General features: G+C 30.5%; 1 protein-coding gene across 5 annotated transcripts in view; it reads left to right on the top strand.

Moving 5' to 3' along the window:
* The window catches only part of tfc (Brevican core protein triforce), a 158,003-nt gene that overhangs the window by 127,718 nt on the left and 12,281 nt on the right, over window positions 1-18,004 (top strand). For 3 of the 5 annotated variants that reach the window (XM_088267821.1, XM_088267825.1, XM_088267826.1), the window contains one exon: window positions 4,720-4,823. In XM_088267821.1, the coding sequence (XP_088123947.1) occupies window positions 4,720-4,823 (104 nt within the window). Of the gene's footprint in view, window positions 1-4,716; window positions 4,824-18,004 lie in introns of all 5 variants that reach the window. The other 2 variants (XM_088267822.1, XM_088267824.1) reach the window with 1 other exon arrangement.

The raw sequence follows: 18,004 nt of genomic DNA, 5'->3' as shown, positions 1-18,004 counted from the left end.
TATTATTACCTACTTCCTTTCTCTTCCATTGAGATGATTCGGCTTTGATCTTCGCAACCTACAAAATAGCATAGCATATGTACATATGGCAGTAAAGTCTATTCATTACTCGTGTGCAGTATCCGGACTTGCATCATCATTCATTATACTAATTACATATGCTGAAACAGAAAAATATTATAGTGAATTTCTCTAATTTTTCCACACTTTTCTATAATGAAATTAATTTATTATCCGCTTCCGTAGTGTAAGCACGCTCGGCTACCGTTCTGGAGGTCCCGGGTTCGATTCCCAAGGGGGGTAAAATAAATATTAGTGATTTTTTCACTGTAATATTTATTCAATATTACCATGGACTGGTACCTGAAGCGGAGGGCTGATCACCTTTCCTTCATGTGTAAAAAACGATCAAGATAACACTGCGTTAATATGACACAGTGCCCTATGCACCATTGGGGTGTGGATAAGGGCTAAAAAAAATATATGTAATATTGTAATATTTTATTTTATTTTTATTGTTCACCAATAAAGCAATTTTTTTATTAAATGGCTATGTCTATAAGAATTGCTGAATTTGGAGTGGAGAAAACCCAGAAACCTTTGTCGAGACGCCTTTATATACACTAAAAGATATTGTTTAGTGTGCTTTATGGGCAGGTGAAATTATTGGCCCATATTTTTTAATATAATGCCGGCCAGAATGTTACGGTCAATGAAAAGCGCTACAAAACCATGATTACTGAATTCTCCGTACTTCACTTGAATGGCATTATATACTAATTACTTATGCTAAAACTGAAAAATTTCAAATTGTAAAATTTCTCTTATTTTCCCACACTATTCTATTAGGAAGTTGTTTTATTTTAAATTTGTTCTAGTAACATGTTGTTTTAGTTATTTTTTCAGTAGCCCATTCATATCCTCACGATTTTAAACAAGTATCAAATATTATACGAGACGCACGAGTCCAACTAGTGTAAAATATATTTGGTGTATTAAAAGCATCGTTAACTTTGTGGTATGATCATATAACACTCTTCTTATCATAAATCTTATCCTTATCATATTTAAAGTACTATTACACAAAATGAATGATGAATGATAAGGATAGTGTTAGTGTAAAATTATTTTGAACACAATCTCAACATAGATGAAAAAGAATATGGAAGTCTGGGTATTAACAGAAAAACGTTCTCCTGAAAAATCTAGTTTTTTGATTTATGACGTTCTTGAAAGGAGTGAGCGATAATCAACAAAATTTCTATTAATTTTAGTTTTCGCTAGTTTTCCATTCACACAGTGATACTAATACATGATTACACCAATTTTCACCGCTTACACCTTGCCATACGTAATATTGAATCGTCATTATCAAACCCGCTGACATTGGCCCGAATAGGCCTCGTCTTAAGCCGATACAATAACTTCATACTTCATTCTGTCTATGTTACTGTCAGTCTATACTCAATTAGACAGGTATTTTCTGAAATACAACAACTTACCTACTAAACTTGTAATCTTTCCTGCCCAAAGAGATTGCGTGATAATTTAAATATTTAACATCTGACCCGATACATTGGAATGTGAAGTTCAAATAAAGATATGAATTAAAATCTTTCGTTTGTTTCTTAAGGCCTAGTATTCGTTAAGTCGCAACTTAACCCTTTATAACCAAATATTCGTCTGGCGGACTACGCAATTAAAAATGTGAAACTTAATCAAAAGTATTGTTTTTTGACATCTCATCAAAGATGAAGAAAAATATGGAAGTCTGGGCATTTACATTAATCTTTGATGAGATGTCAAAAGATAATATGAAAATTTCTCCCGTAATTGGAGATAATCCAGATTTCGTGAACAAGTATTTGGACACACTCAAAATGTTGTTAATCAAAAGTATTTATTAATAAATAGGAACTGGTTCCATGGCACTTAAGCTTGGTTTATTAGGGATGAATGTAAGAGACATTCAACAATAAATCACTATTCCGCACAGCTACTACATATGTCAATATTGTGCGATCCACAAATGGCATTATATCTGCAAATATAGTTTAGTTATCAAGGGTTAATTTTCTTTAAATCCAGATATAATTTAAGTAATTGATTTTCTTAAAATACCGTTACCAAAATCGAAATAATTATATGTTTTTTTAAAAAGAAAAGAGTTATTGAAAGGTAAGAAGTTAAAAAAAAATATAAAAATACGTTTTCTTTATTTATTCCAAAAATATCCAATATACATTATTTGAAAAAAAAGTCGGTCGTATACAGATATGTGACCTCTTCGGTGGTCATCCAGCGAATGAATTCTATGTTTACGAATATTCCCTTTACATTAAAAATATTGTATTTCTGTCTTATTGGAGTCTTTGACCCTAGACCACGGGACATGTTTCAACGTACCTTAATACAGGTAATCGTAAAATTTACGGCAGTAATATTAACTCACATTTTACCAAAAACGTTTACTAAAAACATGTAAAAAATATACAATATGTTTTTTGAGAACTTAATATTTTATACGAACATAAAAGATCGGTAAAAAATAAAGACACACGCTTTTTTGACATCTTAACATAGATGAAGAAAGATATGGATGTCTGGGTATTTACAAGACTAACGACCGCCATAGGCATGGTTAAGTGATCACTTTACACACATGTAACATTGACCAATTCTATCCATGATTAACAACAACACTCCTCTTGATTGTTTGAACTTCTACATGTATCATTAAACTCATGACGCCTTTTAAGTTAGTTCACTAGAGCCATCTATGTTATCAGAAACCCTTTTGTTTAGGTGTATGCAGGATCCTAAGCGGATAATTTTACATACTGGAAAACGCCTGAAAATATGATTTTTAAGTTTAATGTAGCTTATAATTTGACCAGATTATTTTAGTCTCAATATTTTCTTCTTCATCTATGTTGAGATGTCAATGTATAAAAAATAACTCCTAAGTGAACAATAATGTGGATACACCCAAAAATTTTGTGAATTAAAACATATATAACGTCTGGGGTAGGGTACTTGGTAGTTACATATATTATTTTTATATGAAAATAAAATCAACGTTCAAAAATGAAACATTTTGAGAACCATTTCTTGAATGTTTTTCGCAGATACATTGTGGCACATTTTATAAACTTTATAAAATAAAACAACTTAAAACTATGAGTATTTCAATGTTTTAGAATTAGTACATAAACCCTAATGATTACAAGGTTCTTGTGGAAACCGGTTGGAAAAAGTGTACCAATAAAAAGTGGTTAAAACAAAGTTGTTTTATTTTATACATTTTGAGAACCGTTCACTCAAACGCGGAAACATCAATTTAAAAATAAACTCTATCAATTATTTGAATAAATCTTTGAACCTATGTCCTTCTAATCACCTGAGTTATTATAATTTATTTTTTTACCCGCGTCTAATTGGCTTATTTCCTCCGTTTGGAATTCCTGGTCACTCAAAAGCACCTCATTACTTACCCAAATTTATTTTGCATTCGTCGTTCCACGTTCTTACATATGATTTTATTAATCGCAAATGTTCACACTTGGAACAGCGCTAATTTTACAACCCACACTGTCGTGTATATAGATACAAAACTAATTATTCTGTATCTTAATCAATAAAAATGTCAATCACTGAAAAATCTTTTGTGCAATAGAGAATCAAGTAATAAATTTCGCATTTTTTTCATACACAGACATGCAAATTAAGGCGGTGTCCTTTACAATGACACCTTCAAACAAGGAATGATTGAAATAAAAGAATCAAGGCTTTAAAATTGGCTATGCGTAATGATCAAATTGACAAAAGTGATTGCAGAAAATCAATCAATATATTTGACTTTATAAAAAAAAGTGCTCTCGAACGCACATATCTGTTTTTGTCCATATAGTTTGATAATGGCCGCGAACGGCGAAATAGCTATCACAAAAAATCTATAACATGAATATTTACCTGATGAGGGAAGGATTATTCCGAAAGAGGTAGTCATGACGTAGAGTTTTTAAGGGGTATTATTATACAAAGTGAACGATGAATGATAAGGAGAGTGTTATATAACCATACCACGAAGTTAATAATGCTTTTAAATAATAAATATTTAAAAAAAAAAAACAATTTGGTCCTAAATCGTATTTTCATTTTCATTATTGACTAGCTGTAACAGGCCACGCATTTCTGTGGCTCTGTCTGATTAAATGGAAAAATAAAGAAAATAGAAACCGCAGATTTTAACCTGTTTAATTTCACAATATTTGCGAAAGGATAAAAATATTACAAATGTATGGAAAAAAAATCCAATCCAAAACATTGAAAATGCTGTAAAAAGTTACAGCAGCTGTCAAAAAGCACGCTGTTCGCTATGAGCAAGTATTGCGTGTATTGCAGTTAAGTTCAACAGATGGCACTGCCATTGATATGAAAAATCACGTTTTGCCAATGCTGTAAAAAATAAAGAAAAGGCGAAGATTGTTTGCAAATATAGACTGGTGTGGCGTTTTATTATTTCTGCTAAGCAGCATGATGGTTAGTTAGTTAGTCAGTTTAGAATATAGAACTCTAAGCATCCGTCTTTTACTTGCTTCATTGTAGAATTTAAACATTGTGTAACATTCACTATTCTACCCATTACTTTATGTTAAAAGCAATGCAAGGCAAAATATGGGAAATTTCTTTATTTAATTTGTTTTTTTTTTTCAGCAGATTGTCCGCACTGTGAAGATGAAGGAAATCTTGGTATAAACCGCTGGACCATGCCTCTTCTGAAGTTGGGAGAGAAAAGATATTATCTCGGCATATTTTTCAAGGTTAGTCATGTTGTTTACAGATTTTTTTTTATTTGTTATAAATATACATACATACATTCGTAAAAAATGCATCAATCTTATGAATATAAGCAAGAAACTACGTTAAATTTCGCTAACATTAAGAAACTCAAAAAAGGTATTCAAAATCCCATCAGATTTTTTCTCAGATCAGTTTGCATCCGTTTGCAATGCAATGTCTTCATCGGCATGCGAAAATGCATTTCACCAAGTACACATGAGTTTTTTGATCTCATGACTAATAACATTGTCTGTTTATATCAGGCCTGGGCAATCCAGATTGCACCCCGGACCTCGTCGATGCCCTAAAATTTTCCCAAGGGCCGCATACAGACATTAGATTTTTTTATAACAACGAATTTCATACTTATTGATTTTTTGTTAGTATTATAAATAATTTGAATGGAAAGGTAATCAGAAAGTACAATCAGGGTAATTGTAAAGAAAAAAACATTACTACGACCAGATGTGAGAAGAAAACACACATTGAAACAACAAAAAAAATGTATTTGTAAAGTAATGAACATTTTGAAAATTTTTGACAGTCAAAATTATTAATTAGTACACTGAAATGAAACAATTTTATTTTACAATGATTAAAGAAAACACATTTTTTTACCACTTGAGTTTTATTATCAGTTGTTAGTACACTACACGTTTCAGAAGTTAAACTTCCATCATTCAGGTCTGTATAATAACTATTATACAGACATTATTATTATATTATTATGTATAATAGTTATTATACAGACCTGAATGATGGAATTTTAACTTCTGAAACGTGTAGTCTATAATAAAACTCAAGTGGTAAAAAACAAGTGTTTTCTTTAATCATTGTAACATGTCTTACCACAAAGTTAATGCCAAAACAATAAATAAAATACAATTTTATTTTAAATAAAACCAATTTATCAATGGCCACTCAGTGCGAGATTTGAGTATCTTTTCACTTAGTTAATTTTTCTAAATCTATTTCAGTTGTTGAAGTTGCACACTTTAACTGGCTTTCGAGATTTTTCGAGATTGGCGATGCTGAAGAGCGTCCGAACGGATACTGTTCACTGTTTATAACAACGTGCATTACTTGGCTCATAGATAATACTTGAGCGCATAAATTTTGTTGATGTATCAAACCGTGTATCACAAACATATCACTGGTTTAAAAATATATTCTTTATACATGACCGCGGGCCGCGCGTTGGCCACCCTTGGTTTATATAATTTTCTCAATCTGAGAATCAACGAGCCTCGATTAAAAAACATGTCAGCACACAACTTCGGCCCTGAATAATGTATCCTGGGGATCTCCTTATCTTAATATATTTATTTATACACCTTCACATGTTTACATGCTTGAATACAAGATTTTTTATATCATTAACATACATAATAACCACACAATGTGTTCTTTTGTTGAAAGACAATCGTTTATAATTTTTTCCTTAACAAAAAAATGTTTTACAATATTTTTGGAGTGTGTCCAAATCCTCGTTTACAAATCTAGGTAAGGAGTAATTTTCACATTTTCAACATCTCAGTGTAGATGAAAAAGAATAAGTAAGAGGCTGGTTTAAGTGATCACTTTATACAGTGTAATATTCACCATTCTACCCATAGGTAACAACCACACTACTCGAATTTTGGATATATATCCTTTAATTGACACTTTTTGGCTATATGTGCGGTTGAGTAAAGTAAGCTTTTTTCATTTTTAAAGTGTGTTGAATATAAGCAGGTTTAAAATATATCTTTAATATTAAATATGTATATGTAATAAAATGTAAGGTCTCACACTCAAAATTTTTAAAAATGAGATACTTGAAATAAATGTCAAATTCTTGAGATCTACATAAAGGTAGATACTATATAATTTTTTTAAATTTTGACAAAAAAATAATAAATATAAACGTTTTTTTTTTTATTATTTAAGGGTGTGCTCGCAAATACACAAAGACAAACAAAGCACTTTTTCTATTCCTTACCTTTCAATAACTCTTTTCTTTTCAAAACTATTTATTTGTTTCAAAGAGAACTTATTTTTCAATACAATAACGGTATTTTTATGAAAAAAAGTAAATGTTACCTAGGTTTAATAAAAATAATTTACGGGTTGCGGGCGCCTTAATATGTGATGCATTTCTTTAACCATTCGTTTTGGTTAGAATTTCCCAATTATTTTCACGCGACCTTCGGCGTTTGTTCTGTTGCTGAAACGTGTATTTGTATATTTCGTCACCTCTATACAATTCCTGAATTCTTCCACACCCACGCACTCTTTTCACACTCCAATAACGGCCAAGATCGCTGCTCTACTTGCGTGTCTATTCTTTGTAACAAAATGCGTAATAAAGGTATAGCCTCTTCTTCTTTTCCTGTTTGATTCATTGATGATTGCATCAATATTTCCATATGCATTTATTTATTTATTTGTTCGGGAAGTATACAGCGTTACATTAAAAAAAATCTAAAAAAATGGTTAAATTAACGATAATAAAGCCAAGTAAACAATTCCACATTTATGTTATAATTAGTTGTACAATAAGAGATAAAAATATATATAAGAGAGGGTGGGTGGGTGTGTGTGTGTGTGTGTGTGTGTGTATCTGTGTGTGTGAGAGAGAGAGAGTGGGAGTAAAAGGGTAAGGGTAAAGTATAAAATGGAATATGCAGGAAGGAAAAGGAGAGGAGAGGAATTAATAAGAGTGGTTAGGTTAGGTTAGGTTAGGTTAGGTTAGGTTAGGTTAGGTAGGTTGAAGTTGTTGAAGTTGCACACTTTAACTGGCTTTCGAGATTTTTCGAGATTGGCGATGCTGAAGAGCGTCCGAACGGATACTGTTCACTGTTTATAACAACGTGCATTACTTGGCTCATAGATAATACTTGAGCGCATAAATTTTGTTGATGTATCAAACCGTGTATCACAAACATATCACTGGTTTAAAAATATATTCTTTATACATGACCGCGGGCCGCGCGTTGGCCACCCTTGGTTTATATAATTTTCTCAATCTGAGAATCAACGAGCCTCGATTAAAAAACATGTCAGCACACAACTTCGGCCCTGAATAATGTATCCTGGGGATCTCCTTATCTTAATATATTTATTTATACACCTTCACATGTTTACATGCTTGAATACAAGATTTTTTATATCATTAACATACATAATAACCACACAATGTGTTCTTTTGTTGAAAGACAATCGTTTATAATTTTTTCCTTAACAAAAAAATGTTTTACAATATTTTTGGAGTGTGTCCAAATCCTCGTTTACAAATCTAGGTAAGGAGTAATTTTCACATTTTCAACATCTCAGTGTAGATGAAAAAGAATAAGTAAGAGGCTGGTTTAAGTGATCACTTTATACAGTGTAATATTCACCATTCTACCCATAGGTAACAACCACACTACTCGAATTTTGGATATATATCCTTTAATTGACACTTTTTGGCTATATGTGCGGTTGAGTAAAGTAAGCTTTTTTCATTTTTAAAGTGTGTTGAATATAAGCAGGTTTAAAATATATCTTTAATATTAAATATGTATATGTAATAAAATGTAAGGTCTCACACTCAAAATTTTTAAAAATGAGATACTTGAAATAAATGTCAAATTCTTGAGATCTACATAAAGGTAGATACTATATAATTTTTTTAAATTTTGACAAAAAAATAATAAATATAAACGTTTTTTTTTTATTATTTAAGGGTGTGCTCGCAAATACACAAAGACAAACAAAGCACTTTTTCTATTCCTTACCTTTCAATAACTCTTTTCTTTTCAAAACTATTTATTTGTTTCAAAGAGAACTTATTTTTCAATACAATAACGGTATTTTTATGAAAAAAAGTAAATGTTACCTAGGTTTAATAAAAATAATTTACGGGTTGCGGGCGCCTTAATATGTGATGCATTTCTTTAACCATTCGTTTTGGTTAGAATTTCCCAATTATTTTCACGCGACCTTCGGCGTTTGTTCTGTTGCTGAAACGTGTATTTGTATATTTCGTCACCTCTATACAATTCCTGAATTCTTCCACACCCACGCACTCTTTTCACACTCCAATAACGGCCAAGATCGCTGCTCTACTTGCGTGTCTATTCTTTGTAACAAAATGCGTAATAAAGGTATAGCCTCTTCTTCTTTTCCTGTTTGATTCATTGATGATTGCATCAATATTTCCATATGCATTTATTTATTTATTTGTTCGGGAAGTATACAGCGTTACATTAAAAAAAAATCTAAAAAAATGGTTAAATTAACGATAATAAAGCCAAGTAAACAATTCCACATTTATGTTATAATTAGTTGTACAATAAGAGATAAAAATATATATAAGAGAGGGTGGGTGGGTGTGTGTGTGTGTGTGTGTGTGTGTATCTGTGTGTGTGAGAGAGAGAGAGTGGGAGTAAAAGGGTAAGGGTAAAGTATAAAATGGAATATGCAGGAAGGAAAAGGAGAGGAGAGGAATTAATAAGAGTGGTTAAAGGATTTTTTCTTCGTAATAAGATTGAAATAAGAATATATTTATAAATATACATATAGTTGTGCTACGATTAAAAGTACGATTTTTAATGAAAAAATTACGCATATGTGGTATGTGTATATATATATATATATATATATATATATATATATATATATATATATATATATATATATATATATATATATATATATATATATATATATATATATATATATATATATATATATATATATATATATATATATATATATATATATATATATATATATATATATATATATATATATATATATATATATATATATATATATATATATATATATATATATATATATATATATAATATATATATATATATATATATATATATATATATATATATATATATATATATATATATATATATATATATATATATATATATATATATATATATATATATATATATATATATATATATATATTATATATATATATATATATATATTATATATATATATATATATATATGGTACGTGTAAGGCTATTTTGACAGAAGTAGCAATTCAAATATTAATTTCATAATTATATAAATGTTTGCGTGTATAAATACGTGCCTAAATATGTAAATAAACACTTTTAGTTCATTCCATGCAAGGCATTTTTATCCAAGCCATCTGACCTGTTTCAATTAGATGACCGTATCCAAGGTGTATCGAAAGTTTTATCCATTTTCAAGATCACCGACAAGTTTTCGTCGAAATCAAATGTAATAAAATATCCACGGAAAAAAAACTCAAAGAAGATGGCTTAAATATAGTGACGTATATCCCAAATATGTGAAAGATGAGTCCTTGAAGTGGCCACTCTCCAATCTTCGATACGTAAGTTATGTGAATCATCTTATTTGTGTGGGTAAGATGCACCTTATGGTCATGAGAAGCGAATTGACTTCGAAAAAACCTCAAACCTGTTTGACTAAGGAAATAAATAGAAGATGTAACAGAATTACCTCTTAAATTTAACTGTAGTATTTCTTTATTATTTTTAAATTAGAAGTAATTCTTTTATAGGTTTACAACATTTTGAGTGTATCCAAATACTTGTCAACAAATCTGGATTTTTTCCAATTAGGATTTTTTTTACATCTCAATAGATGAAGAAGAATATGGAAGTCTGGGGATTTACAATCGTCATATGCGTTTGTCTCAAACGAACATGTGCCTTAAAGGTTTTTTACCTTCCATTTTTATTGAAATAGTATTCTAATTCGTCGCTCGTGCAAAACGCTATATTAATTTGAAAATCAGTCAAACATCTAAAGAAATACGCTATGTGATGTTTTTTTACCATAAAAAGGTAAAAACCGTACAAAAATATGCCGAAAAAGTGTTCGGTGAATGTTGTGCGTAAACGAAGGACCCAGGAGTTGTTTTCTCATTTTATTATGCATATCTTTTTTGTACGGTGTTTGAAAATGATGCGGAATGCGTCAAAACACGTGTCACAACATAATAGAATACAATATAATTTTAAGAAATAGTGGTATTTACAGCGTCCAAATACTTTTTCACAAATCTTGGTTTCTCTATTTAGAAATATGGGAGTCTGGGTATTTACAAGCGTCAATCGGTGAATGTTATGTAAAGTGATCACTTAATCAGCCTATGATAAGCCCTGTAAATACCCATTGTTTATATTATGGTGAACACGACAATGTCTGTTTCAAGGTTCTATAACCAATAAATAATTATTTATTTAAATCTTACCAGGTATCTAGGACAACACGGAGTAATAAAGCTATTATATAAATCGCAAACTGTGACAAGTGGGTGTTATATAATATCAGTAGATGTTATATTATGGATGTGTGACGCAACTAGAATTTCTCGAGAAAGCGACCAAGCCTCGAAATTCCGATATGAAAAGAAAATCAGCTTCTTTCGGCTAAATCATTAATTTTATATCCGAATGACTACAGCGCTAATCGGTCATGGTAAATGTTGAAAATAAATATAAACGAGTTGATTATTCTGCAAATACACGGATCAAAGCATGAGAACTTTAAAATATAAATGATCTATGTTGCTGTAAAAATAGGAAAAAAACACGATCAATGTTTTTGTCATTTTATAAAATATGAAAAGAAGAATTTGCTTCTTGGTAGTGACCAGCAACGTTACTAGATTCATGGAATGAAGTTTAAAATAAAGTTAGTGAGTTTGGATCGTACCTATGAAATATGTGCAAAGAAATGTATTCCTTTTATTTTTTAATTAATAAAAATGCTCCGCCGATAAAAACAGAAGAAACCCAGATTTGGCAACAAGGATTTTGATACATCCAAAAACGTTGTGAATAAAATAATCAGGTGAAAAAAAATATACGTTAATATATATATATATATATATATATATATATATATATATATATATATATATATATATATATATATATATATATATATATATATATATATATATATATTTTAAAGCTTATCTTTTTTAAGCTACTAAGATATCAAATACTCAAGGATCAAGTTTTTGTAAAAAATGCACTTGGCCACTTACTCCTGTATGACTACGATATATATAATTACTAGATTAACATTTCTAGTATTGCAATGAGGAAAAGATTTCGAAATCGGAAAACTCCTTCAGAAATGTAAAAAAATCAATGACTTATCAATATTTTTCAATACAAAAAAACAATAACCGCTTTTATTAAAAGGTTTATTAATTTCTGCATTACAAAACAAGTGGTCAAAAGTACTTAACTAAATCTTAAATAAGTACCTAATTGACATACTCGTACAAGCTAACAATGTTTCAAAACGATATTCCTCAAATTGACAAATAAGACTTTTTAGCGGGAAAGGAAAAACGTTATTAATATTATATTTGCAATATTATGTTATTATAACGTTTGCATTTTTTAACAGTTACTTAAAGTGATATTTATAAAGTCCATAGATAAATTTATTGCCATGTTGTAATTTAGTAATAAAAAACGTATTTATCTATGGTATATCGCATTGTAAAAGAAGCATTTAATAACCCTAAATCAAGTTACATTACTTTCACAATCGAGCGTACTTTTATTGCCAGATTCTAAACACCGATGTACGTTATACCACGTAATGTAATTATAATATAATCCAAAGGTTATTGGCTGCGTTTAGCGTTACTGCAATGTAATAAATTAATTGGGTCATTATGATGATTTGCAGACGGATAAGGAAATTTGAAAGATCACTTATTATGAGTTCATCTGCTTGGTCAAGGCACTACTTAAACGTGGTTATAATGCTTAAAATTTAACAACCGTCGTGAGAATGAAATCGATATCATAAAGAACATAATTTATTATGATTTATTGCAATCTTTAGCGAAACTACGAATCATCATCTATCAAACGGATTGCCTTAAGAACTTTCCTGTTAATGTAACTACACTAAACTCTCCATTTACATGATAAAGACGTTCACACAATACCATGAAAAAATTATTTTTTTTTAAATGATGGGTACCTTGGTTTCCTTGAATAAAAAATCAATTTGGGATTTTACAGAAATAAATATCATTTTTGCTTTTTATATGTTAATTTCATTTCAGGCGGGAGCATCGATAGTCCGCAACTTATTTTTTTAAATCCAGGTAACATTTACCGCAATATAATTTTTGCTTAAAAAAACGTTTTTGTATTGAAAAATTAAGTTTTTCTTCGGAATGAATATATAGTTTTGAAATGAAAAGAGTTATTGAAAAGTAAAAAGTAAAAAAAATGAAAATTGTATTTTCTAAAAATATATATTTAAAAAAAAAAACTTATTCCAATTAACATATTTTTTCGAATGATCATGGACACACGTGTGACCCTCACGCAGCCGGTGGCGTACTGATGCAGTGTAAGACCGAGAAAAACGGCATGATCAAGTATTACAAATACTTGAAAGTGGTCGAATCAGGAGTCGGAATAATGAGCGGATATGTATGCGGAGATTCATGAATGTGGAAGAGAAGAATTTTTTTTGCATAGACAGATTGGTGTGGAGTTATATTCTGTCTACCCCTGCGAAACCCGTTGTGACGGTTAGTTACTTAAGTAGGTACTTTATCTAATGACACTGATAACACGTACAGAAAAGAAAATACATTATATTACTTTTACATACATATGTGTGTAGTATGTATAACTCAATATTGGTAATTCTTTCTCAAGAGAAGAACAGCTTTGAAGACCTAAAAATAAAATAATAAAAAAGATGGCATATTTGATACAAATATCAGTAACCATGATCCATGGGAATACTTTGGTAAGTTACTCAATTGATTTCACAACAGTTTTGATAAATCAATCAATTACAAATTATTCACCATTGTTTTAAGAAACAAGCACCTTTTACTAAATATTTCGTCATCTACAATTCAATTTTGTTTTAATTTCATATATTTTGTTCTTTGTCTACTAAACAATTGTCATACCCACACTCCTCCTATAGCTCCGAATGCTGGACGATGTATAACACCTACTCTAGGCAACTAGAAACTGATGAAATGCTAATTCTTCGGTGGTCAGCTGGAGTGTCACTTAGAGACCAAATAAAGAATTCACGCATTCGTGGAAGCCTGGGTGTAACTGACATCAATAGTAAGGTAGAGGAATGGCAATTGAGATGGTATGGGTACATAGGACGTAGAGAACCTGAACATATTTTTAACCAGGTGATGGCCATGGATCTTCCTCAAAAGACATCGAGAGGAAGACCATAAAATTCATAAATGCTACAAAAAGATAACATGATTTTAAAGCATGGCCTAGGTGACATTGTATATGATAGAAGGACCTACAACCTGGGGACGAGGAGAACTGACCCCAACAGTCTATAAAGATGATAAGTTAGAATGGAACCAGGAAGAAGAAGTTCTTTATACTACTGATTTAGGTGTGCAAAAAGTTATTAACTCAAAAAATAGCTTATCAAATATTTAGAAGCTAAATACAGTGATGACTTGCAACGTACTTCATTCGTTCCATTAGCAAATTTGTTATGCACAAAGTTAGATGCGAAACGCGTTTTCCCATAAAAAATATTTCAAACTCTTATCCGCACCCTAAAGGTACATAGTGCACTGTATCATATAAACGCAGTGTTTTCTTGATCGTTAACACATCATGAAAGGTGATTAGCCCTCCGCTTCAGGTACCAGTCCAGGGTAATAATGAATAAATGTTAGAGTGAAAAAAATCACTTTAATTTATTTGTCCCTCCATTGGGAATCGAACCCGGGATGTTTAAAAAAATAATCCACCACGGAGACTACCGAAACTTGCAGGGTGAAATCCTCTTGTTCCATCCTTTGCTTCTTAGCTTCTGGCTTCTTGAAAAACCTTTCCAAGGTTCTCTGTTCCTCTCTCTTATTCAACACCTGCCGGAAATAACGGGCAAGGGTGTCATTATATCACTTATCATCCAGTATATGAGGTGTGGGCAGAAGACAGATCTCCTGGCTCCGGAATATACGAGATTGTATGGGGATCAGGACCGTCGAGGTGCTGTTTAGAGCTGCTTAAGATAAGAACAATTACTCTCAAGATATAGTCGACGTCAGGGAGACCTGACATGACACATATCCATCACTATGGATGACAAGGTGCTTGTCGAAACCGGTTGGAAAAAAGTATCAAAAATAAAAGTGGTCAAAAACAATTTATTTATTGTTTCGGCATTTACTTTGTGGTAAAACATGTTACGATGATTAATGGAAACATTTGTTTTTATACCACTTGAGTTTATTAATGACCACTAGTTTCGGAAGCTAAACTGCCATCGTCAGGTCTGAATAATAACTAAAGTATAAAATAAAAAGTTGTTCTTTAAATAAGACTCCCCCTCCCCCTAACTTACCCCTCTCCTTATTTATAGAACAGTTTTTTTTTAATTTTATATTTTAGGTATTATTCAGACCTTATGGTGGAAATTTAGATTCCGAAACTAGTGGTCATTGATAAACTCAAATGGTATAAAAACAAGTGTTTCCTTAATCATTGCTACAAAGTTTTTGTTTTCTTTTATAATGTTTACAAAATGCGCCACAAATTGTCAGCAAATTTATATTTTAAAAAATTGTTATCCATATAAATTACTTATTCGTTGAAAGTTTTGTACTCTTTATTCCATGGATTTTATTGACTCAGAAGTGATAAATCATTTTAATAAGACTATCTATTGGCCCAGTCTTATTTGTGTTTGACAGAATATTCAATATTGCTTGACCATGCCCCCGGCAAAGTCGTTTTCGATAGCATTAAGCCATCAATGTTTCGACCGGTTAAATTAAGCTGTACGTACGCATTAAGCTGTGCCGTGAGTACGATTTTTTATGGAAAAATCACGCATATGCGGTAGGTATAAATATGTACATATATAATATATATATATATATATATATATATATATATATATATATATATATATATATATATATATATATATATATATATATATATATATATATATATATATATATATATGTGTGTACATATATGTTTATATTTTACTTCTCTTTAATTTATTATGCAGGCATTCATTTATAAATATGTGAAAAATAAAAATAGAAATTAAAAATATATGTTGAATCTTGTATATAAATATAAAATAAAAGATAATTAATAATTATATAATAATAATGAACTGAAATACAATATGGTAGGAAGATTATTTTATTAATTTAAACCCAAATAAAATTTTCGGAAACCAATATGAAGGAAAAAGAATAAAGAAATACTGCAGATATTAACTAACTAACTAACTACTAACTAACCATCACGCCGCTTCCCCGCAGGGGTAGGCAGAGAGAATCGAACGCCACACCACTCTGTCTTTGCAAACATTCTTTGCCTCTTCTACATTCATGCATCTCCTCATACATACCCGACGATTATTACGACTCCTGACCCGGCCGCTTTCAAGTATTTGACATACCTGATTGTGCCAAGTTTTCCTCGGTCGTCCTCTGCTTCTTTTTCCAACTACATTTGCTCCATAAATTTGTTTAACCGTTCTTTCTTCACTCATACGCTCCACATGTCCAAACCATCTCAACACACCTTTCTTAATTTTATCGATAATGCTTATCTCAGCCTTACATTTTTTCCTTATTTCATCATTCGAACATGTATCAAACATCGTTTTGCCACACATTCGTCTGAGGGATCGCATTTCGACTGCATTCAGTCTGCTTTCATCCTTCTTTTGCCTACTCCATGCTTCGCTTCCATACATAAGGGTTGGAACCAGAACTCCATTGTGTACTGCCAGTTTAGCTTCCGCTGATAGATTTTTATTTGCTAAAACTGATTTTAGTGCACCATTCACTCTGTTCCCAGCATTCACTCTCCTTTCTATGTCATTATCAATCTTTCCATCCCTAGAAAACATACTACCCAAATATATGAAATCATCTACCTGTTCCAAAATCTCCCCATTTACCAATATTTCACACTCAGATCTACATTCATCTCTTTCAAAAACCATGATTTTGGATTTGCTAACATTCATCAATAAATCACTTTCCTTGCAATTTTTTATGGCAAAAGCCATTATTAATATTTTTAAAAATCTTTTTTTTTTCATTTTATATTATTCTTTGATCGCTCATTTGAATGCTAAAAGGCTGCTTTAAAAAAACCGTGTCAAAAATCTTTTTTTGGGTCGTGTCCGTCGTGATTCTAGAGAAAGCCCTTTTATTGAGAAAAATATTATTTGGATATAAAACTTAACTTTTAATTACAAATTGAACTAAATTACATATATATTTATACATACATAATTTATATGAAATAATATGTGTATCAATTGAAAACTTACATACTTAATACTTTAAATAAAATAAATAATATAATTTTTTTAAATCGCTCTAGACAGATCGGCTGCCCAAATTTAAAACACAGTAAGGGACATTTTTTTGTAGTACTTTTTTTTGCATTTATGGACTAAGTAGAATCTACTTAGTCCAAAAATGCAAAAAAACGTACTACAAAAAAATGTTCCTTACTGTGTTCCAAATTTGGACAGCCGAGATGCCGTGGTTTAGTTAGGTAGACGCTTGACTGTGAAACTGGCGTCGCGTCGAAGCCCGCCAACCGCAAAATAAATTCATGAAAGATTTATTTGAGATATATTTTTAGATAAATTTTTAGATATATTTTTAGATCAATTTATCTTAAAACATTTTTTTATAAATTTTAAAATATTTTAAGATAAATTGTTTTGGATGTTTGTGATATGTTTTTCACATTTATTTTGCCTTTTCTTACTATTCTATATATAGACAAGCCTCTATAGGGCTTTGGACGCCTTGATACACGTACATACATTTTTCGCCTGTATGAAAAACTGAGCCCTATTGCGTAATGCGTTAGTATGTAAATTTTCTAATAAAGATGTCAGTTTTTAGTTTACGATCAATTTGAAAAACACAGCAATTAATCCGTTTTTTTCAATAAGAAATCAAAACATCGAATATATTATTTGTAATTATAAATATACGCGTCAGGTGTAAAACCAAACAATTCCGCATTTTTTCATATTGTTTTGAATCGATTATGATCTAAACCAGTTCATTACTTTGTGCTCGATCCAAAGCTAATTTTAACATTTTTTTCAATGTCACATTGAGGTATTTTTTTCTG

This window comes from Brachycentrus maculatus, unplaced genomic scaffold (assembly GCF_059751285.1).
Source record: "Brachycentrus maculatus isolate JH-2025_06_01 unplaced genomic scaffold, ASM5975128v1 h1tg000306l, whole genome shotgun sequence".
Classification (NCBI taxonomy): Eukaryota; Metazoa; Arthropoda; class Insecta; order Trichoptera; family Brachycentridae; genus Brachycentrus; species Brachycentrus maculatus.
Note: the sequence above shows the minus strand (reverse complement) of the source record. Positions and strands in the feature narration are given on the sequence as shown.